The sequence below is a fragment of the Oryctolagus cuniculus genome, chromosome 16 (assembly GCF_051225735.1).
Source record: "Oryctolagus cuniculus isolate XC-2025 breed Fujian yellow rabbit chromosome 16, ASM5122573v1, whole genome shotgun sequence".
Classification (NCBI taxonomy): Eukaryota; Metazoa; Chordata; class Mammalia; order Lagomorpha; family Leporidae; genus Oryctolagus; species Oryctolagus cuniculus.
This window is the reverse complement of record NC_142882.1, coordinates 3929414-3957128: the sequence shown is the minus strand read 5'-3', so window position 1 is coordinate 3957128 and position 27715 is coordinate 3929414. Positions and strand designations below refer to the sequence as shown.

General features: G+C 38.3%; 1 protein-coding gene across 1 annotated transcript; it reads right to left on the bottom strand.

Annotated features, from left to right (window-relative positions):
- Positions 1–6040: 6040 nt before the first annotated feature.
- Positions 6041–26806, bottom strand: LOC149121401 (vomeronasal type-2 receptor 116-like). The gene is made up of 7 exons (XM_089316303.1): positions 26600–26806; positions 15202–15365; positions 13499–13784; positions 12329–13135; positions 11044–11271; positions 10580–10703; positions 6041–6975 (listed from the first exon to the last, which is right to left on the bottom strand). The coding sequence occupies exons 1-7, from the start codon at positions 26804–26806 to the stop codon at positions 6041–6043; spliced, it is 2751 nt and encodes a 916-aa protein (XP_089172429.1).
- Positions 26807–27715: the final 909 nt, after the last annotated feature.

Here is a 27715-nt window from a genome sequence, read left to right as displayed (position 1 = left end):
AATATAAAGGTAGTTACATGGAAGAAAAATATCATATTTTACTACAGAATGCAAACCTAAGAGAGGAGGAGGCAGAATCACCACAAATTTCAAATATCTATATATGTATGCAGTTGTCTAAACACAAAATTATTACTTATGAACTGAAACATTTTCTTTCTTGGCCTATCTTTTATTTTCAATGGGGATTTTTTAAAATGCATTCTATGGTCCCCAAATCAAGTGCCAGGTAGAAAATTTGATCAGCACATGTAGAAGAACTCAAGTAAACACAAGGATGTTCATTTCAGTGCCTGGGCTGGGAGACAGTGTTTTTTCAAACTGATCAAATTGGAGAATGGAGGACAGGAAGTATAACAAATACCCTCTCTTTTCTTCTATGAGGAGATGCAGTGTCACACCAACATTCTGAGATTAGTCAAAAGAAATGTCTTGATGAGGCCAAAAGCATCTAGAGATTCACAAAAGAAGACCATTCACTTAATCTAGAGTCATAGTATAGCAAGAAAAGCCACCAGAGCAAAACAAAAAAAGAAGAAAAATGCAAAGAATATCTCCACAATGCCAGCAAGAAACAAGGAAAACAACATCATGATGCTCCCAAATGAACATGAGACTCCAGTACATGATTACGAAGATGATGAAAGAGAAGATTGCAAAATATGGAATTGAAAAATTTATGATAAGGACATTTAGAAATTATCATAAGCCAATGCATGAACTACAGAAACCCAAGCAGGACATGACAGAAAATCTCTCTTATGAAAATGAAATATTAAGGAGGAATCAAAATGAAACGAGGAATTCAGTAGAACGTGAAATTGAGATACTGAAGAGAAATCAAAATGAAATGAAGAATTCAATAGAACAAACAAACACATTTGAGAGCCTTAAAATTAAAATCAGTGAGGCAGAATAGAGAATATCTGACTTAGAAGACAGAGCACAGGAAAGTATACAGTCAAACCAAAGGAAAGAAGAGGAAATAAGAAATCTCAAAAATATTGATACATGATACTATTAAAAACCCAACATTTGGGTCCAGGGAGTTCCTGAAGGTGTGGAGAGAGAAAGGATTAGAAGGCCTTTTTAGTGTGATACTAGCAGAAAATCCCCCAGGTTTGCAGAAGGAAAGAGAAATCCAAGTACAGGAAGCACATAGACATCCCAATAAACAGACCAAAAGAGAGCTTCAACATAACACGTTGTTATCAAGCTCACCACAGTGAAACATAAAGAAAAGTTTCTAAAATGGGCAAGAGAGAAACATCAGATTACTCTTAGAAGATCTCCAATCAGACTAACAGCAGACTTCTCAGCAGACCCTACAGGCTAGGAGGGAATGCCATGGTATAGCCCAAGTACTAAGAGAAAAAAAATGCCACTACACAGTATTATATCCTGCAAAGCTCTCATTTGTTAACGAAGGTGAAATAAAGACCTTTCATAGCAAAAAAAAAAAAAAATTGAAAGAATTTGTCACCACTCATCCAGCCCTGCAAAAGATGCTTAAAGATTTGTTACACACAGACACATAGAAACATGGCCAGTGATACAAAAAGGTAAAGGAAGAAAATCGATCAGTAAAAGATCACAGGAAGCTCAAAGAATTTATTAGAAATATGTTTGGAAAAATGACAGGACAAAGTCACTACTTATCAATAGTCACATTGAATGTAAATGGCCTCAACTCTCCAATTAAAAGACATAGACTGGCTGGATGGATTAAAAAACAAAACCCATCAATTTTCTGCTTACAAAAAACACATCTTTCCAACAAAGGAGCATGCAGACTAAAAGTGAAAGGTTGGAAAAAGTGTTTCTATGCCAACAGAAACCAAAAAAGTGCTGGCGTAGCCATCTTAATATCACACAAAATAAACTTTAACACAAAACTTGTTAAGAGAGACAAAGAGGGGCAGTATATAATGCTTAAGTGTTCAATTCAACACTAATTGGAAGATGTAACTATTATAAAAGTACATGTACCTAATCACAGGACACTAGGTTATTTAAAAGATATGTTTAGGAACTTAAAAAGAAGACTTACACTCCAATACAGTAGTATAGGGGGACTTCAATACTCCACTCTCAGAAATAGACAGGTCAACCAGATAGAAGATCAACAAGGAAACAGCAGATTTAATAAACACTATAGACCAACTGAATCCAACATATATCTACATAACTTTTCATCCTACACTTAAAGAATACACATTCTTCTCAGCTGTACGTAGAACCTACTCTAGGATTGACCACATACTAGGCCATAAAGCAAGTCTCAGAAAATTAAAAAGAATTGAAATCAAACCATGTATCTTTTCAGACCACAAAGGAATGAAGCTGGAAATTAGCAACTCAGGAATCCCTAGATCACATGCAAACAAATGGAGACTGAACAACATGCTCTGAAATGAACAGTGAGTCATAGAAGAAGCAAAACAGAAATCAACAACTTTATGGAAGTTAATGAGGATAACAACACAACATATAAAATTACAGGATAAAGCAAAAGCAGTGTTAAGAAGAAAGTTTATAGCAATAGGTGCCTACATCAAGAAATTGGAAAGGGACCAAATAATGAGAGCCAATGCATCTCAAGGATCTAGAAAAACTAGAGAAACCAGATGCAAAACTATTAGGAGAAGAGAAATAATTAAAATTAGAAAAGAAATCAACAGAAATGAATCAAAAAATACAAAAGATCAGCAAAATGAATGGATGGTTTTTTGAATAAAAACTCAATTGCCACACAATTGGACCAACTAACTAAAGAAAGAAGAGAAAGGACCCAAATCAATAAAATCAGAGATAAAAAAGGAAAGCTAACAACAGACACCACAGAAATAAAAAGAGTCATCAGAAATTATTACAGAGAGTTGTATACCAGTAAACAGGGAAATCTATCAGAAATGGATAGATTCCTGGACACATACCACCTGCATAAATTGAACCATGAAGACCTAGAAAATCTAAACAGACCCATAACTGAGACAGAAATTGAATAAGCGATAAAGTCCCTCCTAACAAAGAAAAGCCCAGGGCCAGATGGATTCACTGCTAAATTCTACCAGACATTTAAAGAAGAACTAACTCCAATTCTTCTCAAACTGTTCAGAACAAACAAAAAAGAGGAATCCTCCCAAATCCTTCCTATGAAGCCAGCATCACCTTAATTCCTAAACTTGAAAAAGATGCAGCAGAGAAAGAGAATTACAGACCAATATCTCTGATGAACATAGACATAAAAATCCTCAATAAAATCTGGCCAATAGAATGCAACAACACATCAGAAAGATCATCCACCCAGACCAAGTAGTATTTATCTCTGGTATGCAGGGATGGTTCAACGTTTGCAGATAAATCAATGTGATACACCACAGTAGCAAACTGCAAAAACAACATATGATTATCTCAACAGATGCAGAGAAAGCATTCGATAAAATACAACACCCTTTCATGAAGAAAACTGTAAGCAAATTGGGTATAGAAGGAACATTCCTCAATACAATCAAATCAATTTATGAAAAATCACGGCCAGCATCCTATTGAATGGGGAAAATTTGGAAGCATTTCCACTGAGATCTGGTACCAGACAGGGATGCCCACTTTCACCACTGCATTTCAATATAGTTCTGGAAGTTTTATCCAGAACAATTAGGCAAGAAAAAGAAAATTTTTAACTTTTATTTAATGAATATAAATTTCCAAAGCACAGCTTATGGATTACAATGGCTTCCCCCCCATAACTTTCCTCCCACCTGCAACCCTCCCCTTTCCCGCTCCGTCCCCCCTTCCATTCACATCAAGATTCATTTTCAATTCTCTTTATATACAGAAAATCAGTTTAGCATATATTAAGTAAAGATTTCAACAGTTTGCACCCACATAGAAACACAAAGTGAAAAAGACTGAGTACTAGTTATAGCATTCAATCACAATGTACAGCACATTAAGGACAGAGATCCTACATGAGGAGTAAGTGCACAGTGACTCCTGTTGTTGACTTAACAAATTGACACTCTTTTTTGTGGCATCAGTAATCACCCTAGGCTCTTGTCATGAGTCACCAAGGCTATTGTAGACTTTTGAGTTCACCAACTCTGATCATATTTAGACAAGGTCGTAGTCAAAGTGGAAGTTCTCTCCTCTGTTCAGAGAAAGGTACCTTCAAGAAAAACAAATTAAAGGGATACAAATTGGGAAGGAAGAAGTCAAACTATCCCTCTTTGCAGATGATACGATTCTTTACTTAGAGGATTCAAAGAACTCTACTAAGACACTATTGGAGCTCATAGAAGAGTTTGGCAAAGTAGCAAGGTATAAAATCAATGCACAAAAATCAACAGCTTTGTATGCACAGGCAATGCCATAGCTGAGAAAGAACTGCTAATATCAATCCCATTCACAATAGCCATAAAAACAATCAAACACCTTGGAATAAACTTAACCAAGGATGTTAAAGAACTCTATGATGAGAATTCCAAAATCTGAAAGAAAGAAATAGAAGATGATACCAAAAAATGGAGAAACCTTTCATGCTCATGGATCGGAAAAATCAATATCATCAACATGTCCATTCTCCCAACAGCAATTTATAGATTCAAAGCCATACCAATCAAAATACCAAAGACATTCTTCACAGATCTGTAAAAAATGATGCTGAAATTCATATGGAGACACAGGATATCTCAAATAGCTAAAGCAATCTTGTACAACAAAACACAGCTGTAGGCTTCACAATACCAGATTTCAAGACATACTACAGGGCTGTTATATTCAAAACAGCATGGTACTGGTACAGAAGCAGATGAGTAGACCAATGGAACAGAATAGAAACACCAGAAATCAATCTAAACATCTACAGCCAACTTATATTTGATCAAGGATCTAAAACCAATGCCTGGAGCAAGGATAGTCTATTCAACAAATGGTGCTGGGAAAACTGGATTTCCATGTGCAGAAGCATGAAGCAAGACCCCTATCTTACACCTTACACAAAGATCAACTGAACATGTATTAAAGATCTAAATCTATGACCCAACACCATCAAATTATTGGAGAACATTGGAGAAACCCTGTAAGATATAGGCACAGGCAATGAATTCTTGGAAAATAGCCCAGATTCACGGGCATTCAAAGCGAAAATTAACAATTGGGATTACATCAAATAGAAACTTCTTATGTCTGGCACTGGCAAAAGAAAATCAAAGCAAAATTTATAATAAACAAAATGAACAGATGGAAAAATTTGCAGAATCACTTCTACATATAATGAAATCTTGGTGTGTATCACATCATTTTAAATTCATATGAAATGATATATAATTAAGGAGTTTCTGGACAATGAATTATACACATTATAAAGACTTAACATGTCTAATGATTGCACTGAAATATTCCAACTATATTACTAAGCTGCTTTTAGTATAGACTCCAATGAATGATTAAAAGTAGCAAACAAATGTGTAATTCACTTTATCAAAATATGAAGATAACAAGGTCAATGAGTTGACAATGAAAATACAGGATTGAAAAGAAATGAGATGGGTTTGTGCTTATGAATGTAAAACCCAGGCTAAGAAATTAGTACACAGTATTATTTTGAAGGAGGAGGATTAGGACCACCATGGGGGTGTAGTGGATATAACCACCACCTGTAAACCTAACATCCCATGTAGGTGCCAGTTCATGGCCTGTCTGCTCCACTTGCAACTCAGCTCCTTGTTAAGATCTAGAAAATGCTTTGGAAGATGGCCTAAGCCTTTCCGTCCCTGGTACTCACATGGACACCTGAATTAACCTCCTTGCTTTGGCATGAACCAGCACTGGCCCACTACAGATATCTTCACGTTCCATCACAAGATGGAAGGTTTATCCCACTCTCTCTTCATTTTCTGTGGACTGGTCCTTCAGAACAAAAACATTTTAAGTATAAATTGTTCATAAGGAGGTCACATATTGCAAGTTATTTTATAACATCACAATGCAAAATCGGTTTTATAAATTTTAGTTTCTAACCATTGAAAACAGAGAGAGCCTAAGAGCTATTCCTGAGAACATCTGTTTCCTTGGAAATTATTCTATCCCTGAATCCTTTCAAAGCATTCTTCTCAGGTCTGAAGAGAATAATGTAGCACTTGGGAACAAAGATGCAGCCCAGGAGCCCTGCACTGGAGCACAAGATGGAGAAGACCTCCACAGCCACCATGACCTTCCCCTTGGTGCTGTGGTAGACAGGCAGGAAGGTCACCCAGACACTGATGAACACCAGCATGCTGAATGTCAGGAACTTGGCTTCATTGAACTTGTCAGGCAAATTCCTGGCAAGGAAAGCCACAGTAAAGCTGGCCAGGGCCAAGGAACCCAGGAAGCCCAGGACACAGTACAAGGCAGTGACTGAGCCCTTGTTGCACACCAGGATGATGTGGCCATGCTCAGAGTGTGCATCTGTGTCAATAAAGGGAGGAGAAGTCCCAAGCCAGAAGCCACAGAGAGCCAGTTGGATCAGGCAGCATATGGGAATAATGGAGTTAGGTAACCCTGATATCAGACACTGTCTCATTCTTCTCCCTGGGCCAGTGACCCTGAAGGCCAGAAGCACAGTGATAGTTTTGGCCAGGACAGTGGAAATAGCCACAGTGAATACCACTCCAAATGTGGTCTGCTGGAGGACACAGGTGGTTTTGTTGGGACGACCAATGAACACTAAGGAGCAGAGGAAGCAGAAGATGAGGGTGATGAGCAGGATGTAGCTGAGACAACAATTGTTGGCCTTGACTATGGGAGTGTCTCGGTGCTTCACAAAGACCCCAAGGACAACAACGGTGAGGACAGAGAAGCACAGAGCTGTGCAGACCAGGATCATCCCCAGGGCATCTTCAAACGACAGAAAGGTCACTCTTTTGTGGAAGCACTGATCTCGCTCTGTGTTGGCATACTGAAGATCTGGACACTTCACACACTGGTCCATATCTAGTGAGAACCATACAATAACATCATCCCAAGTTCCTGATTCACAAGGACCCGACTTAGCCAGTTTAAGCATGTAGTCTTTTTTGATGTTGAAATAGCATATAAGATGACATCTACAAATTATTGGCCATTATTCATGCCGATCTTCCTCATGTTAGCCAGAGTTATTACTCCATCTCCCTAAGTACCTTACATACTCATGAGTACATGCTCTTTTTGTCCTAACAAAATATTAAGGGCTACTCTCTGAACCTACTCATGGTACTTTAAAAACCTACCTTTTTACCTGTTTCATTTTAACACCACAAGTTCATTCTTCACGGTTTCTTCAGATTGGGAAGTGATGATCAAGATGCCAGGGGTTTCTATGTGTGGTAAAGACTACTCTGACCTTTATACATTGCACACGCTTGCTGCATCCTCACTTTGAACAAGAGCAAGCAGCAGTCCTTGTTTTCTTAATGAATGCATTCTTTCATAATTCAACTTTTTTTAACTAATGGTTTTTTTCATAGATAGAACTTTGGGAATATAGTGGTTCCTTCCCTAAACCCACCTTCCCATCCCAACTCTCATCCCACCTCCCTCCCCCTCTCCCATCTCCTTCTTTATTATGGTTCATTTTTAGTTTGATTTTAAATATAGAAGACCAACTCCATATTAAGCATAGATTTGAACAGTCTGCATCCATGAAGACAAACTACATATTGAATAGAGTTTGGGGAAAAATTGCAGTCAATTCTCAAAGCACAACTCATTATGGATGGAGTTCCTACATGGGGAATAAATGCACGGTGACTCTGTTATTCCTTTAACAATTAACCCTCTTATGTATGACATCAGTGATCAGCCGAGGCTCTTGCCATGGGCTGCCATCAGTATTTGGACATTGCCATAAGCAGTTGGATGTTCTCTCCTCCCTTCTGAGAAGAGTATATTCTTCTTTGATGACCATTTCTTTCCATTGAGGTCTCACGGAGATCCTCCATGGAGGCTATTTATTGCCAGAGTCTTAGTTTTCCATGCCTGCAGTAAGCCCTTGTTTTAATGGTGTTATTCCCTCTGGATTCTCATGACCCTCTCAATGACCAATGGATCCCAGTTTTATTTCTAATGAGTGTTTATTTATTTATTTATAATTTAATGAAAGGCAGAGTTTTGGAAGGAGGAGGAGAAGTAGGAGAGAGGGAGAGTAAGAGGGAGAGAGAGAAGGACAGGAGGACAGGGAAAAGAGAAGGGGAAAGAGAAAGAGGGAAAAAGAGAAAGGAAGAAATCTTCCACCAGTGATTCACACCCCAAATGATGGTAATAGCTGGAACTAGGCTGTCTTTAGGCAATAAATGGGAGCTTCTTCTGGGTCTCCTACATGGTGTGGGCTCAGAAACTTGGGCTGTCTTCTGCTGCTTTCCTAAGCATCAGCAGAGAGCTGCATTGGAAGTGAAGCAGCTGAGACTGGAACTGCAGCCCAACTGGGATGCTGGCATTCCAGCCAGAGGCTTCAATTCCTAGTCACAGTACTGGCCCAGGTTCCCACTCTTAATTTCATCCACTGGGATATTTACTGTGTGAATTTTGGGTGCACAGAAAGTACCCAGTTATCTCACTAAACCACATCTCTCTAAGGTAGGATCTGGATAGCCATTCTATGGGCAAGTACTGATTGAGAGATCACCATTAGAAAGCAGATGGTCAAGTTCTAGAGAAACGCAGAAGAGTTGTACACTTGATACCTTCTGGATAAGATGCCACCCTTGAGCATATTTCCATGAAGGAACACACTGGGATGCTGCCTGTAATCAAAGTCAGTCTGGAGATCACCTTGAACCCTACTGGCATAGTTCCACTTTGCTGTCTTTTTATCCTTGAACATGAATTTTCTTTCTCTGTCAGTATCCCCTTCTATACATTGCTCCATCGATGTCAGATATTGCAACTTGAAATTGTCTTCCAAAATTTAGGTGGTCTTATCTTTGGATAGTTCCTACTTTTGAGATATTACATGTGCTCATTTTCAGAGCTTTGTTTTCCAGAATTGGTAAGCAAAAATAACTGTTTTTTTTTTTGTATTTAATCTATTATTCCAGCACTACTTAACTCAGTTACTGATTTTTGATTGTATTACACCATCCCAAGATTAGTTGAAAATGATTCCACTTTTATATCTTCCTTTATAATAAGTTTCATGGCTTTCATTTCTATTATATGCTCAAAGCAGACCATCCTGGTAATTTCCTGCATAAGTTGCACTCTTTCTTCAACTTTGTATCCAATCTTCAGCCATAACTTCCATGATTTTAGCATTCTAAAGCACACTTTAGGATTGAAAACTGATCCTTCTTTTTGGCATTTTTGAGTTGTCTTGTTCTTCTTGTATAATTCTCAGATCACTTAGATTTGTTAAATGTTTTTCTTCAGTTATGCTATTCTTCTTCTTATTATTGTATGCAAGCCATTGGGAATGATGTAAACTATTTAGAAATACTGTTGGATTTATGTTGTTTAAAATTTCAAATTTGTGTATTTATTTCAACAACAGTGTCTTACAATTTCATTTTACTGAAATATCTGGCAGTATTTGACCAAACAAGTTAAGATGTTTCTGTAGAAGAAACAGAAATTTTCCATTTTTCCTATTCTGTACAGGAGTTGAGAAAGAGTTCCTTTCCTATGTGAAAGTGTTTATCACAATAAAAGTATTAAGAATTATTTTCATAATCTTGAAGATACTTGGATTTTTCAAAAAATTCCCAATGTATTTCATCATTTTTATATCTGGAAATTTCTGAATTTCTTCTCTATTCAAACTATCACCATTAAATGATTAAAAAGTTCTGGTATTAGTATTTTTATATCTGTGCAGAGATCTCTTCAGCTCTCTTTGTGTAACACACACAGACATTGTAATCTTGTTTTTAGTACTGTTCCAACTTTCTGAGGTTCATAAATTTTGCTTGTTTTATGAGCACCACCTATAAGCTCTTCCAATTTTTATTTACCTCAGTTTCCTTATAATGTCCACATCCTATCTTCAAGGGTTTGTGTTGAATTTGATCTCATTAACCTACCTTGCTATGCATTCTTTTTACCATGCATGTCAGCATGTATTATTTTGAAATAAATTTTACTCATGAGTGTATGTGTGTAAGCATAGGAATGTTCCTGAAGATATATATTTTCATAAGCAATGATTTTTCTCAAAGGCTAAGCTTAGCTCATTTATGATATCTGATGAGTGTTATCCTTAGCATGATATACTATATAATTTCTAATATAGCTTTTCGTCTTACACACAGTTTGATGAGAGTTGTGCATTCTCACTGCAAGCATGCTATATTTGAATTTGGTGAAAGCATTTTATCTAAACACGCACAAGGAATGCAGACATGAATTTACCTAAATGATTTTGCAAATACTACATGGGGTAAAGTATAGTGTGCAAAGTTTTATCCTTTTAGGGATTATTACTGAATATAAGGTTTAACTTCCACCAGAAGGTGAAAAGAATCTTCTCAGCAGTCATAATCCACATCCTTTTCTTTTCATGGAGAAGAGGAAATTCTAAGAAACAGGTGTTAATTTCTCCATGAAGCTGGCACTGACATACCTGTCTGATTGGAAATCTCATTCTCAGAACAAGGTGTGCAATCAAAACAACAGGTAGGCTTCCCCTCCAGAGGGGCTTTCCTGAATCCAGGGCTGCAACTCTCACTGCATACTGAACGTGGAGTCTGAGAAAAATCAAATGAATATTGGTCATATTGGGAATGTTACTTCTGTTCCAAGTAGAGGGTTTTCAAGTCCTGCACAACCTATTCACTGAAACTGTAAACACCTATTTCTGACACAATCATGGCATGCAAGTTTATTTCCTAAATAAAAAGATTCAAAACATGTGGAGGAACAAGTGTGTGTACTGTCCATCCTCAGACACTAAAAACATAACAAAGTATTTAGATTGGGAGGGTTTAATGTCTCTAAGTATGTTATAATAAGCCAAGTTGCACAAATCCCCATATTAATTGGAGGGTAACAATGTATAGTGTGAATCTTATGATCAGACCAACTTACCTCTGTAATTCCTGTGGCCCACTCTATCAAATTCTCAGAGAGAGACAACTGTTGGCTCTGTGGAACATACGGGGAAAACTGTCCTACTTTAACCTTACGTCCAACACCATATGGAAAATTCAGAAAGTTGAGAATGTCATATTCAGCTTCCAAATTCCTCATGTGATTCAAATTCACTAGGTCACCCGCAGGATTGGTAAGTTGGAGGTTCTTGAGAAACGGGTGCAACTGAAAAAATGCATCATATTCTCATGAAGACTGCCCAAGCAATAACACATCAAACCCAGGTTAGAGAAAGCCTTTTGTCTATAATCACAAATAAACAAAGGGAACTTTTTATAGCCGCCCAATGAATTAAAACTAAAAACCTGATGAGGACTACATCAAAATAAGTGTGATTTCACTCACGTTCATCCAAAAACAAGGGCAATCAAAAATATCTAACTGTGAAATTATGACAGTTTCAAAATGTGGTCCACGTTACCAACACTCACTTATTTTCCCAGTGTCCCTAGGACAACCATCTGTAATGCAGTTACCAGAATAAAATAGTATGCAATTTAATGAGATGTCTTATGTACATTGTGGATGAGCATACTCAGCAACATTTGACACTAAAAAGTAATAATTTTTTTACTGCTTAGATTGAAAATGGAATGACACAGTCTAGGTATTCACAAGTCATAATTAAATTGTCAGGATGGGAGAGTAATTTTTTTTTATTTTTATTTTTTGACAGGCAGAGTGGACAGTGAGAGAGAGAGAGACAGAGAGAAAGGTCTTCCTTTGCCATTGGTTCACCCTCCAATGGCCGCCACGGCCGGCGCGCTGCAGCCGGCGCACCGCGCTGATCCGATGGCAGGAGCCAGGAGCCAGGTGCTTTTCCTGGTCTCCCATGGGGTGAAGGGCCCAAGCACCTGGGCCATCCTCCACTGCACTCCCTGGCCACAGCAGAGAGCTGGCCTGGAAGAGGGGCAACCGGGACAGAATCCGGCGCCCTGACCGGGACTAGAACCCGGTGTGCCGGCGCCGCAAGGCGTAAGATTAGCCTAGTGAGCCATGGCGCCGGCCCGGGAGAGTAATTTTTAAGACACAGCACTGATGCTTATCCAAGTTACCTTCCCACTTGAAAATGGAACCCTGTTTCTAATTACAAATTACAAAAAAAGGCTCATTTATATCTTGTGATTGAAGGAAGATTCCCAAGTTATTGGTTTGAAAACCCACAGAAGCTTTTAAGGGGATCATTCCAATAATACATGTCATGCAAAGGAAACCAAATTACCTGCCAAGGTGAAAATTCCACTTTTTCCCCATTGCTCACTGGCTGCATTTCTAACTCTTGTAGAAGCATCTCATGTACACTGTGGGCCACAGCATACACAGCATTGTATATGTTGGAACTCCCATCACTCATGCTCATATCAAAATGATGAAAAGGCAAGGATTCCAAGGAGGCATTCAGTGGACAGTTTCTCAAGGTTTTGCAGGATGGCCCAGTAACTGAGCAATCAAAATATAGTGACCAGAATGTAGAGAGGTAAAAGTCTTCTGGGTATTTGGAAGGGTTAACTGTCTGAAGAAAGTTTTTGAAACCAGAGATCTCACTATGGTGGTGTGAAAAAATGAGAGTCCCATGGAATGAGTGCAGCAGGATATGATGCTCATCACTGGCAAAATCCCATTGTGAGGTGGTGACCCAGACTTTCCATGTCATTACACGTTTCCATGTTGGAAAGCTGACACCTATGAGTGAATCAGTGTCACAGAAAAGAATCACCACATTTGCTGATGATTTTAGGATCTGGATATGAAACCTATTCTGGAGTGAAATACGTGACTCCTCAGTGACTGGGATGAATTCCACAAAGTCTACACAGATGCCATTCTTCTGCATCTCGACTTTCAAATTGGACATAAACTGAATACCTTTTGGGAGGTCTGAGATGGCCAAACCCACCCAGGTCCAGCTGAAATGAAGCATCAAGGAGACCATGCCATGGGCCAGAGAAGTGTCTTTGGGGGCCATCTGATAGATGGAAGGAAACTGAGCACTGTCACTCAGAAGAGGTTCAAAAGATCCAAGAGTCAGCTAAGGGAAAAAGCAAGAAATCTGTGTAAGGTTATTGCTATAGTGAATAATCTTATTCCTGAAGAAATTAAGCAAATGATGGATGGATCAGAAGATTTTAGAATATTTCATTTTTCTCATCTCCCATTACATATAAACTTCCTAGTTCATGAGTCATTAGACTCACAGGTTGAGGAAAACATTTCTCATAATCACTCACCCACATCACTTTAGAACAAATGTGGCTACTTCACCAAATCTCTGCACACCTTCTCCTTAGAATATGCACTGTGTGAAATATATAAGGTCTCTGTAACTTAAACTTTTGGGTCTAAGTAAGGCACCTAAGGTGATGTGTTTTTTCCCTCTCCCTTACACACTCACCTGTGGAATTTTGTAGAGTTCCAGGAGTATCCCCATTTGGACAGCAATGCTTGTTCCTGATATTATGGCTACAGACTTGCTCTGTTTCCTACACGTGTAATTGGGAACATGCTTTTCCATTCCCGCAAGCCAGATGAAGGGATTCTCCATCACCATCATGTCACTGTGCATGACATTATAGAGATCAAATCCCAGTGTCATGTTGGGTAAAAGATGGGTGTTCTTGTTGATCTCCTCAATAGCAAAAACCAAGGCCAGAACATATTGGTAGTTTTTGGATTGAAACCTGCACGAAAGGCACAAGGATCTTTAAGGGAAAAGCCTGCAATCCAGATTATCATCAATTCTACTGTAATTACTCTGACAGATGGATTGGTCATGGTCAAAAATTCAAGTGTTCTAATCTTTATATGTGCATTTGCTTAGGACAGAGTGTCAAGAGCATCGTATTTGCAGGACAGTTGTCCTCACCAGAACCAAAGCTGCTAGTATCTTTATCCGGGTCACCCAGCCTAAAAGATTCTATAAAATAAGATCTGCTTTTACACCATAATGTCACATCACAAATGCTTCTTGAAATAAGAGTCATATGATCATAAGGCTGCAGGATGCAATGGGAAAAGAGAATAACTCAGCTGAAGGCTATGTGATCAGAAATTTGGATGACATCAAAGCATGGAGAATGGTAGATGGAATCTTGGAGTTCATCGAGAAAAATCTCTTCCCCATCAAATGTACTGATCAACAACCATCCCAAGCCAGAAAAATGAAATCAGATTCAGAGCTGAAAGAAGGGAAACAGTGAAAAGGGAGGAGCACTTTGGAGAAAGTGGAAACACTCCCTGGGTGGACTGGAATCGCTTTATATATATATATATATATATTATTTATATATAAATATATATAAATAAATATATTTATCTATATAAAATATATAAATAATTATATATTTATATATCTATATATTATTTATATATAAATATTATTTATATATAAATATAAATGCTTTTTATATATGTATATTATGTATATATATATATAGAACATTTATATTTAGCTCTAAAAATGTATCTTAAAGAGGGGTGGAAGCAGAATAATCCCCCTTCTGAAATGTATTTTTCCCAGAAAAGGAAAGAATCAGGGACACATCATGAGGGTTGTAGATTCCAAACATTAAATTTCTTATGTTCATCATTAAAATATAATTTTTATATTTGTGCAAAGGTGTTGAGCCAAGATTGCTTTTAACTAGTGAAAACTTACTCTCTTGAATATCTTTTCTTCTTTACAATGTAGAAGAAATGAAGTGTTCTCATGGCCCCAAATCTAGTACGTAGTAGAAAAGATTGTGTGCACATGTGGAAGAGCTCATGTAACTCAGTTCATTCATTACAGTGCATGGGTTCTGTAAGAATCTTCTACTGAGGCACAACAGGCACCTGAGTTGATGAACATGGACAGGGAAGGACAGGAAGATCCCAACCTGACTCTCTGTCCTCCTACGATTAGAAAACCTTTCCCTGAACCGTGCATGAACACAAGAAAGAAAATGTCACCTCATGCCCCAAATTAATTATCAGCACTTTTTAGGAGAGACAGAATTCAAAGAGTAGGAAACCACATATCTCTATCCATCTGCAGACCCAATAACAAGTAGTTATTATGTAAATCAAGGGAAAATGATTATGGCAAAGAGAACTTACCCTTTGAATGTAAGGTCTCTTTGGAAAATATTCATGATTCTGTTAATGAGGTATCTGTAAATGGGGAAAAAGGCAGCAATCTCAATGTCTCCATCCTTGTAAAAACTCCGTTCCATCTGGGAATAGCATTTGGGACCATCCTGACAAATCACAAGGAGATATAGCTGCAGAAAAAACAACAGAAAAATCCAAGGAAACATTTTCAAAGTCTGTGAAAAATCATAGGACTCAACCACAGTGGAACGTGCAGGGTCATGCAGGTGCATACATATAGCATGTGTGTGTGTGTGTGTGTGTGTGTGTGTGTGACTCCTTGAATCAAGCCACTTTAATACTGCTCAATCTGACTTTTTCCACCAGCTGTCCATTTGTCCATGGGGGAATTGTAAACCCTTTCTGCCCTCAGGCTTTGCAGCTCAGGTCTTCTGCCAGGTGCAAAATACAGGAAAGAAAACATGTTTGTGATTCATCCTCTTCACCCCAGGTGCCAGGATTTCCTCCAAGTTCATGGATAAAAAGACTCAAGGGAGAAACTCCTCTCAGTTACATTTGGTCAATGGGCTTTGTCAATAAACCTCTCCATGAACTTTTGGCAATTATGTACCTGGATTACATCAGATGGCATGAAGCGCAGCATCAGGCAAGGTTCTCATAAAGGTTTCAGACCAGAAAACTCCTGTGTCACACACTTTAAACATAAAGAGCAACAGGGCAGCCTCCCACACTGCATTTTGGGCAGGCACATATGGTCTTGAAGCCACATAGACCCCAAACAAATCATGTATAGAGAGATACCCACTAGGACATGTGGTTTTCAATCACTGTGGAACCAGTAATCACCCTGAATTCAGAAGTTCCAATTCTGTATGTCAAATCACCACATCTTCAGGTGTAAAACAAGAAACCCTTCCACTACTGTTAACCACGGTAATCTCATGTTGTTCTGTTTTTGCACCTTCAACCTTGGTTGATGCTCTAATGAGAACTAGTAACTATTTGAGTACTCTTTGCTTTTTACCATAAAACAGACAACAGCAGCCAGAAGTCACCTCTTTATTCCCACCACCACAAACACCAAGGGCGGGATGATGGCTGTAGACAACTGTACTGCTTGAATGCAAGTGACTTTCAGAACTATTATGATGGACAGGGCAGCTACATACCTTTAATCTTTTGCAAAACCCACATACTACACAACACGAGAGTGAACACAATGGATAGTATGTCCTGTAGGTAATAGTGATGATCAACACTGACTAATCATTTGTGCTTGCATATCAGTGTGATGTATTGCTAATGAAGTAAATCTAATAAGGATGGGACAAGAGGGCAATAAGAGAACTCTAGTATTCCACTCAGATGCTTTCTAAACTCATACTGGTATAAATGAGATGCCTATTATTTTAAGCAAAACACATTTTCCATTGCCTAATCACTGCTCTGATGCTACTAGTGAGGTTTTTAATAGAGGCTCATACAATTGAGATGAAGTATAGCCACAACACACACAGAATTCACTGACTTACATAAAAATGAAAGTTCATTGTCTTGATGAGTTTGATTTATTACCAGTACAATGATGAAACTTGTAGTCTGTTCAGTTAACAAGTAAATCTAAATCAGAGAGCAAATATCTCCTGTTCTCTCTAATGTGTAGAAACTAAAAGTAGAGTCAATCTGAATGCAAATGATTCACTAAAAAAGATTAGGAATGGAAAGGATACACTCCATGAAATGAGAAGTCTTCAAAAATTCATGGAAAATGTATGTTATGAAACAATTGTGCAATTTTTTTTAACTTTTATTTAATGAATACAAATTTCCAAAGTACAGAATATGGATTACAATGGCTCCCCCCCATACCTTCCCTTCCACCCGCAACCTTCACCTTACCTGCTCCCTGTCCCCTTCCATTCACAAGATTCATTTTCAATTCTCTTTATATATAGAAAATCAGTTTAGCATATATGAAGTAAAGATTTCAACAGTTTGCACCATATAGAAACACAAGGTGAAAAATACTGTTTGAGTACTAGTTACAGCATTAAGTCACAATGTACAGCACATTAAGGACAGAGATCCTACATGAGGAGTAAGTTCACAGTGACTCCTGTTGTTGACTTAACAAATTGACACTCTTGTTTATGGCATCAGTAATCACCCTAGGCTCTTGTCATGAGTCGGTAAGGCTATGGAAGCCTTTTGAGTTCACTGACTCTTATCTTATTTAGACAAGGTTGTAGTCAAAGCAGAAGTTCTCTCCTCCCTTCAGAGAAAGGTACCTCCTTCATTGATGACCCGTTCTGTTCACTGGGATCTCACTCATGGATATCTTTCATTTAGGTCCCTTATTTTTGCCAGAGTGTTTTGGCTTTCCAAGCCTGTAATACTCTCATGGGCTTTTCAGCCAGATCTGCATGCCTTAAGGGCTGATTCTGAGGCCAGAGTGCTGTTAGGACATCTGCCATTCTATGGGTCTGCTGTGTATCTCACTTCCCATGTTGGATCATTCTCTCATTTTTTATTCGATCAGCTAGTATTTGCAGAAACCAGTGTTCTTTGTGTGCTCCCTTTGGCTCTTAGTCCTATCATTCTGATGAATTGTGAACAGAAATTGATCACTGGGACTAGTGAGATGGCATTGGTACATGCCACCTTGATGGGATTGAATTGGAATCCCCTGGTATGTTTCTAACTCTACCGTTTGAGGTAAGTCAGCTTGAGCATGTCCTGAATTGCACATCTCTTCCCTCTCTTATTCCCACTCATATTTAACAGCGATCACTTTTCAGTTAAGTTTCAACACTTAAGAATAACTGTGTATTGATTACATTATTCAACAAAAAGTATTAAGTAGAACAAACAAAAAATACTAAGAGGGATAACGTATTAAGTTGTTCATCAACAGTCAGGGCAAGGGCTGATCAAGTCATCATTTTTCATTGTGTTCATTTCACTTTAACAGGTTTCCTTTTTGGTGCTCAGTTAGTTGTCTTGGATCAGGGACAACCTATGGTATTTGTCCCTTTGGGACTGGCTTATTTCACTCAGCATAATGCTTTCCAGATTCCTAACAGGGATCACTTTTCACTTAAAATTTAAACACCTAAGAATAATTGTGCGTTAATTACAGAGTTCAACCAATAGTACTAGAACAAAAAAAATACTAAAATGGATAAAGTATTACATTCTTCCTCCCATAACCACCCACCCTCCCACAAACCATCCCATCTCCTACTCCCTCTCTCATCCTATTCATCAATATTCATTTGTAATTATGTTTCTATACAGAAGATCAACTCTATACTAAGTAAAATTTCAACAGTTTGCACCCACACAGACACACAAACTATAAAGTAAAGTGTTTTTTTTTTTGTAAAGTAAATTTTGAAGATTCGTTTTAGCGATAATTCTCAAAGTATAACACATTAAAGACAGAGGTCCTACAAGAGATGCAAGTTCACAGTGACTCCTGTTGTGGATTTAGCAATTGACACACTTATTTATGACATCAGTAATCATCTGAGGCTCTTGTCATGAGCTTCCAAGGCTATGGAAGCCTCTTGAGTTCACAAACTCTCACCTAACCTGTTTAGACAAGGTCATAATCGAAGTGGAAGTTCTCTCCTTCCTTCAGAAAAAGGTACTTCCTTCTTTGTTGGCTGCTTCTTTCAATGGATCTCACTCACAGAGATCCTTCATTTAGGCCTTTTTTTTACCACAGTATCTTGGATTTCCATGCCTCTGTTGCAATCATGGAATTTTCAGCCAAATCCAAATGCCTTAAGGGCTGATTCTGAGGCCAAAGTGCTGTTAAGGGCATATGAGTCTGCTGTGTATCCCATTCCCATGTTGGGATCGTTCTCTCCTTTTTAATTCTATCAGTTATTATTAGCAGACACTGGACTTGTTTATGTGATTCCTTTGACACTTAATCTTACCTTTATGATCAGTTATGAACTTCAACTGATCAATTTACCTAGAAAGATGGCATTGGTATCTGCCAACTTAATGGGATTTGGAGCCCCATGGCACCTTTTTAGATTTACCATTAGGGGTAAGTCCAAGGGTGCATATGGCAATATGTACATCTCCTATCTCTCTTATTCCACTCCTATTTTTAACAGGGATATCACTTCAGTTGGATTTATACCCCTAAGAAAATTTCTGTGTTAATTAAAGTGTTCAAAGAATGCATTGAATAGAAAAAAAATACTAAGAGGAATAAAATAGTAAGCTGTTCCTTGAAAGTCAGAACAAGTGTAGATCAAGTCATTGCTTATCATAGTGTCAGTTTCACTTCTACAGGTTTCCATTTAGGTGATCAGTTAGTTGTCACAGATCAGGGAGAGCATATGATATTTGTCCCTTTGGGACTGGTTTATTTTACTCAGCATGATTTTTCCAGATTCCTCTGTTTTGTTGCAAATGACTGCATTTCATTTTTTTTACTACTGTGTACAATTCTATAGAATACGTATCCATAGTTTGTTTATCCAGTCTTCCATCGATGGGCATTTAGGCCCATTCCATGTCTTAGCTATTGTGAATTGAGCTGCAATAAACATTGAGGTCCAGATAGCTCTTTTATTTGCCAATTTAATTTCACTTGGGTTAATGTTGAGGAGTGTGATGGCTGGGTCGTGTGGTATGGCTATATTCTGGTTTCTGAGAAGACTCCAAACTGTCTTCTATAGTGACTCTACCACTTTGAATTCACAGCAACAGTGGATTAGTGTGCCTTTTCCCACACATCCTCACCAGCATCTGTTGTTAGTTGATTTCTGTATGTAAGCCATTCTAACAGGGTGAGGTAAAGCCTCATTGTGATTCGGATTTGCATTTCCCTGATGGCTAATGATCTTGAACATTTTTCATGCTGGCTGTGAGTTCTTCATAAATTGCTCTGATTGTGTTGAGGAATGTTCCTTCTATACACAATTTGTTTAGAATTTTCATCATAAAAGAGTGTTGTATTTTATCAAATGCTTTCTCTGCATCTATTGGGATAATAATATGGTTTTCCTCTGCAGTTTGTTAATGTGGATATCACATTGATTGATTTTTGAACATTGAACCATCCCTGCATACCAAGAATAAATCCCACTGGGTATGGGTGGATAATCTTTCTGATATGTTGTTGAATTCTACTGGCCAGAGTTTAATGAGGATTTTTGTATCTATGCTCTTGAGGAAAATTGGTTTGTAATTCTCTTTCTCTGTTGAATCTTTTTCAGGTTTAGAAAATAATGTGTACTGGCTTCAAAGACAGAATCTGGGAGGATTCCCTCTTTTGATTGTTTTAAATAGCTTGAGAAGAATTGTAGATAGTTCTTCTTTAAATGTCTGGTAGAATTCAGCAGTGAGTCCATCCGGTCCTGGGCTGTTCTTTGTTGGGGGGGGGGTTATTATTGATTCCATTTCTGTGTTGGTTATGGGTCTGTTTAGGTTTCCTATGTCTTCATAGTTCAATTTAGGTAGGGTGTATGTGTCAAGGAATCTATCCATTTCTGTTAGATTTCCCAGCCTGTTGGCATACAACTCTTTGTAGTAATTTCTGATGACTTTTCTTTCTATTTCTGAGGTTTCTGTGTTAAACTCTTTTTCTTCTCTAATTTTATTGGTTTGGGTCTTCTCTCACCTTTTCATGGTTAGTTGGGCCAAGGGTGTGTCAATTTTGATTATTTTTTCAAAAAAAGCTTTTAATTTTTCTGATCTTTCATTTATTATTTGGATTCAATTTTGTTGATTTCTTCTCTAATTTTAATTATTTCTCTTCTCCTACTAGTTTTGTGTTTGCATTGCTGTGTTTTATACAAGAGCCTAGAGATGCATTGATGGCTCATTTTTTGGTGCCTTTCCAATTTCTTAATGTAGGCACCTATTGCTATAAGCATTCCTCTTAACACTGCTTTTGCTGTATCCCATAAGTTTTGATATGTTGTGTTGTTTATTTGCTTCCAGAAAGTTTTCAATTTCTCTTTTGATTTTTTCTATGAGTCTGTTCATTTTGGAGCATGTTGTTCAGTCTCCATGTGTTTGCATATGCGCTAGGGATTCCTGAGTTGCTAATTTCCAGCTTCATTCCATTGTAGTCTGACAAGATGCATTGTATGATTTTGATTCTTTTGAATTTGCTGAGACTTGCTTAATGGCCTAGCATATGGTCATTCTTGGAGAAAGTTCCATGCACTGCTGAGAAGAATGTGTATTCTGCAACCGAAAGATGAAAAGTTCCATAGGTATTCATTAGATCCATTTGTCTGTAGTGTCAATTAAATCTGCTGTTTCCTTGTTGATTTTCTGTCTGGTTGATCTGTCCATTGCTGAAAGTGGATTATTCAAGTCCCCCAATACTACTGTATTGTAGTCTAAATCTCCCTTTAAATCACTTAACATATCTTTTAAATAGTCCAGTGCCCTGTAATTATGTGCATAAATGTTTATAATGGTTACCTCTTCCTGTTGAATTGATCCCTTACTCATTATATAGTGCCCCTCTTTCTCTCTTTTAACACTTTTCATGTTAAAGTCTATTTTATCTGATATTAAGATGGCTACACCAGCTCTTTTTTGGTTTCTGTTGGCATGGAATAACTTTTTCTAACCTTTCACTTTGAGTCTGCATGCTCCTTTGTTGGAAAGATGTCTTTCTGGTAAGTAGCAAATAGATGTGTTTTTTTTTTAATTCATTCAGACAGTCTCTGGCATTTAACTGGAGAGTTGAGGCCATTTGTATACAATGTAACTATTCGTAAGTAATGACTTTGCCCTGTCCTTTTTCCAAAGAGATTTATAATATATACTTTGAACTTCCCATGATTATTTACTGAGAGATTTTCTTCCTTGACCTTCTTTTGTATTGAGGACTGTGTTTCAGTGTGTAACATATCTGTAAGCATCTTTTGCAGAGCTGGAAGAGTGGTGACAAATTCTTTCAATTTCTGTTTGCAATGGAAGGTCTTTATTTCACCTTAATTTACAAATGAGAGCTTTTCAGGTTATAATATTCTGGGATGACAGTTTTCTCTTTAGTACTTGGGCTATATCTTGGCATTCCCTCCTAGCCTATAGGGTTTCTGATGAGAAGTCTGCTGTGAGTGTAATTGGAGATCCTCTGAAAGTAATCTGGTGTTTCTCCCCTGCACATTTTAGAATCTTTTCTTTATGTTTCACTGTGGTGAGTTTGATTATAATGTATTGTGGCGAGGATCTTTTCTGGTCATGTCTACTGGGAGTTCTGTATGCTTCCTATACTTGGACGTTTCTTTCTTTCTCCAAACCCGGGAAGTTTTCTGCTAGTATCTCACTAAAAAGGCCTTCTAATACTTTCTCTCTCACCATGCCCTCAGGAACTCCTAAAACCTGAATGTTGAGTTTCATAATAAATACTGTCGATTCCCAACATTTTTTATATTTCTAATTTCCTCTTCTTGTCATTGGTTTGACTGTATACTTTCTTGTGCTCTGTCTTCTAAGACCAATATTCTCTCTTCTGCCTCTCTGATTCTGTTTTTAATGCCCTCAATGGCATTTTTTACTTGTTCTGTTGAATTCTTCATTTCATTTTAATTTCTCTTCAGTATCTCAATTTCATGTTCGACTAAATTTCTCATTTCATTTTGATTCCTCCTTAAGATTTCATTTTCCTGAGATAGATTTTCTTTCATTTCCTGTGTGGATTTCGGCAGTTTGTGTATTTGTTTTTGATTCCTTCTATGTAATCTTATCATCAGTATTTTAAGTTCCATTGCTTGCATTTCTTCTACCTAATCTTGTATTGAAGTGTCATTTTACTTTGGGAGTGTCATATTTTCATCCTTCTTCTTATTTCCTGGATTGTTGCATTTGTTGTTTTGCATTTTATGAAATAGTGGTTGGTTTCTTCTTTTTGTCCACTGTGTCAGCTTTTATCATTGAGCTATGACTCTGTAGATAAGTGGACTGGTTTCAGTGAATCTCTAGAGGCTTGTGGTGGGTGTGGCCAGAGAGCTCTGTTTAGTTCTCCAGGATCAAGAGTGTGCATAAAGTGAAAAACCCACTTTGGGTGCGGTCAATCTCCTCTCATTTTAATCAGAAGGAAAGTAATACCTCGCAGCTGAGCTATTCTCCTCGATGGAGACCAATGCAAAAGCAGGAGCCCCAGTGGGTATAATATTTATCTACTCTGTCCCAAGGACCACACAAAGGATCTGTGCAGTCCTCAGTGTATTTCCCCAGAAATGTCTCTCACAGAGTTACGAGGACCAACCAAGCTTGTGGCATCTCCCACTGAGACTGCTTAAAGTCTCAGCCACACATTGAGTTCTCCCACACAACCTTTTTTTTTTCACAGTCCCAGTACAGAAGCCTCACACAATCACAAGTTCTTATTCGCCTGTTATTTCTCCCAACCAGAATCAGGAGTCTCCACTCAGCTGATTGCTTGGTGCAGACACGAGCAAGTGCAGCTGTTACTTATGTCCAAAATGGCAACTGCTCTATTGGCTTGTATGTCTTTGTAGGGTGATCAGTGAGAGCAAAACTTGTCTGAACCATCCTCTTTTTTCTCTCTTTTCTAGTTAGGCTGGTGAAATTTCACCCATGGGGCTTCAAGCCTCATTACCTCTAGGTTCTTCCTGCCACTTTTTCACCAGTGTCTTGGGCTACTGTGGTCTCATCTCACCTCACTTTCCAGCACACATGTGTAGCTCTCAGCTATTGGAGTCCCAAGCTGTGGGCATTCACATCCTCCCCATGGGTCCACTGTCTCTCTCTAATTTTGGAAGAGTTTCCTCTGCCTTTTTTTCTCAACTCTTCCCTGAGAATACACTATCTCCACTTTTTTACAACTATTTTATCCTGAGCTGGATCAGTAAGCTCCCTCACTATTCCACCATCTTGTAACTCCATCTTCTACATTCTTAATGCTGAACATTATGGTTTTTATAGCCCAGGCCATTGCAGTCTGATCTCCTCTCCTTACCCAAGATGTTATTTTCTGTGGTTCTTTGCCCCTAAAGTTCAATTTAGACAGAAATGTATGATCAGATTCTATACTTTTTTACAATTAGAATGTATATTTTCCTTAAATAAGTTTGAAGTGCTACATTTGAAGCATTCATTACAAGCTATAAAATCCATAACTTTCAGCAGAGAGCTGGAACACAAGAAAAGTGCCAGAACTGGAAACAGTGCCAATATGAGATGCCAGCACTGCAGGGAGTGGATGTACCAACTATGACAATTTGCCAGCACCAGTTTGAGAGCATTATAGATCACAACTCTTATAAAACATGTCCAGGAAAGTCCTTTTCTCCTTTACCATTTTCTTCTCTCTATGTAAAATAGAGAAAATATCACTACTCCTATCTCTGAGTGCTTCCTCTTTATATTATACCTTTGGACAAAGAAAATTTTTATTTTACATCTTTTTGTACACTTGAGAAGGTCACCCAGATGAATGTGGGTTTTCTGTCTCCCCTTCTTACCAATCTGTGGGAATTTGTAGAGTTCCAGGAGTGTCCCAATCTGAGTAGAAATTCTTGTCCTGGAGAGTACTGCTACAGTAGAGGTCTCACTCTTCTTTAGCTGCAATGTGGGAAGTCTTTGTTCAGCCCTGAAAGCCAGAAGAGGAGACTCTCCCTTTTCCTTAGGTCATTGTGCATGACACAATACAGATCAAATCCCAGAGTCATGTTGGGCAAAAGAGAGGGGTTCCAGCTGATGTCCTCATTGGTAAATACCAGAGCCAGAACATACTGGTAGTTCTAGGACACAAACCAGCACGGAGGACACAGAGATGCTTAGGGAAAAGATTCCAACCATGATTATTACCAACTACAATCCTATCACTGCTATAGAATGAATGTGTTGTGCAAATATACAGAGGTTGAAATACTGCTCTGTTGTGTGCTCATAGCTGATGAGGTCTTTGGGAGGTAATTACAATTTTTTATGACTTACCTACCCATTTTTTGGATATTTCCAATATGAGAATGTGGAGAGAGATTGTACATCTCTACCTGGTGAAGACAGTGTGAAGAGGAAAAGAAAAATGCCTTTCGTTGAGGCAGGAAATGTGTCTTTAACAATCACCAATCTCATGTATCTTGACCCTTGTCTTCCCTCTGTAATTCTAAAAATAAATTTCTGTAGTTAAGTCACAGCATCATGGTATGTTGTTATACGGAAAATCTAGGTGACCAACACAACAATCAAGTTTGGATGAACATTAGTTGATTTCATTTGTGTCAACAGCTGGCTCTCCCATCTCCTTGGATTTGTAGCAAATGCCAGAACAGGCTCTGGAATGTTTTGTCTACATGCCATACACCATGACGAGGATAAACTATTTTTCAAAGGAAAGGATAATGAATTAAACTCAAATCACTCTTGGTGAATTACTGCACATGTTCCATTCATGGGCCAAAATGGTTAAGTTAGCACATCATTATATGATTCCCTGAACAGTGTCAACATGAACACAACTTTGCACAAGGTCATAGGATTGAAGAATAACTCACCTGAAGGCTATGTGGTCAGCAGAAGCAGGATATCTAAGTTTGGAGAATAGTGGAGTACAAGGCTTGGCATTTATAATGGTTAATCTTTGCCTTATAAAACCTAGGCATCAGCTCCCATTCCAAATCAGAAAATGAACTCAAATTCAAAGCCTGAAAGGAGGATCATAAAAATACAGAACTTTAGAAGATGTCAGAATCACTGGGTGGATTCAAGTAGTGTAGATCAAAATGCACTGCACCTAGTGAATTTGAAGGCCTGCCATCTATTTTATATGGAAATCTGAAAAGTATTTTCATATAAAAATTACTATTGGTAGCAGTTCTAACTCCAAAAAGGTCTTATTCTCTGAAGCATTTTCCAGACTTGCCTGCAGATAGAATTGCATGCATGCAAAAAAAAAAAAAAAAAAAAAAAAAAAAAAAAAAAAAAAAAAAAAAAAAACCAACCAAACAAAAAACAACACATTTCTACAGGCAATGGCACAAAACTTCCTCAAGGAGAGTACACAGGTGCCCCTTGTATTTCAAATGCCCTGTGTATTCAGTTGTGATGAACTGTCTACTTCATGTTGAAGACTTGTTCGTGCTCACTGTGTTCCTGACAGGAGAGCCATCTTTGAATTGTTGGGCACAGAATTTTATATGTTTCCAACAAATGCAATTGTAAACTTGGCTTTTGAGTTTTCTTTTTATTCTCTATATAGCTTTCTCTCTGAGTTAAGTTGAAAATTCTCCTTCTACATGAAAATATATTTCCTTTTCTATATTGTTCTTTTTCTCTTCCTTGTCATTCTTGCAGTTTTCCTCTAATTCCTCTGTCCTCTTCATCTCCTCCTCCTCCTTTCTTCTACTCACAATTCCCCAGGAGAAACCCAGGGGAACCCCGTACTCACACATCTCCACTCCTCCCCAGGTCTCACAACTTGGGATAGAGTCTCGGAGGGCCCATTGAGCTTCAGAGCAGTGAGGAGCTTACAGGGGGCAGTGGCAGGAACACACTTTGCTCCTCTGCAGCTCGGTCCTTGGGGACCGCACACATAAAGCCCCATATCCTCAGATTTTGCACCAAAGAAGCAAGGCAAGGTGGGGCATCTTCTCATTCCCCATGCCTCATGACCCATATTCCTGTACAGGACATGGTTCCTACTCTGTCCTCACAGAATGTACTATTTAGTTAATACAGAAACATATGATCTAGTTATAAATGATAGAAATTATAATCAGAAATATCATTTGCACATTAACTCAGGACTTAGTTTTTGCATGCAAAGAATATGGAATTTCAGTTCCAGTGATCTTGCCTTTGTAATGAATGAATAATGAGAAGAGAATCCATATGGTGCTACATGCCTTACACCTTGGAACTGCAGAGCAAGGAAGAAGGATTGGGTTGAGTTTTCACAGAGTTCCTCCATGTAGTCTATTTTTGCTAGAAAGTCTTGACTTCCCATGCCTGCAATGAGGACTTGTTTTGATGGTGCTATTCACTCTGTACTTTCATGGTGTATTCAACCACCCAAGGATTGCAGTTTTGGTTTTAATGAGTATTTATTTATTTATTTACAATTTACATGAAAGTCAGCTTCAGAAAGAGGAGGAGAAGCAGGAAGGAGGAAGAGGGAGAGAAAGGAGGACAGGAGGACAGGGAAAAGGGGACAGGGGAAAATGGAGAGAGGAAAAAGAGAAAGGGAGAGATCTTTCGACCCAGTGATTCACACGCCAAATGATGCTAATAGCTGGAACTGGGCCATTTTGAAGCCTGTAACTAGGAGCTTCTTCTGGGTCTTCTGCATGGTGTGGGCTCAGAAACCTGTGCCATCTTCTGCTGCTTTCCCAAGCATCATCAGAGAGCTGCATTGGAAGTGAAGCAGCTGGGACTGGAACTGCTACCCAACTGGGATGCTGGCATCCCAGCCAGAGGCTTAACCTACTATGTTACAGCACTGGCCCCCAGTTTCCACTCTAAGTATCATGGACTGGGAGGTTTACTTTGTGAATTTTGAATGCAC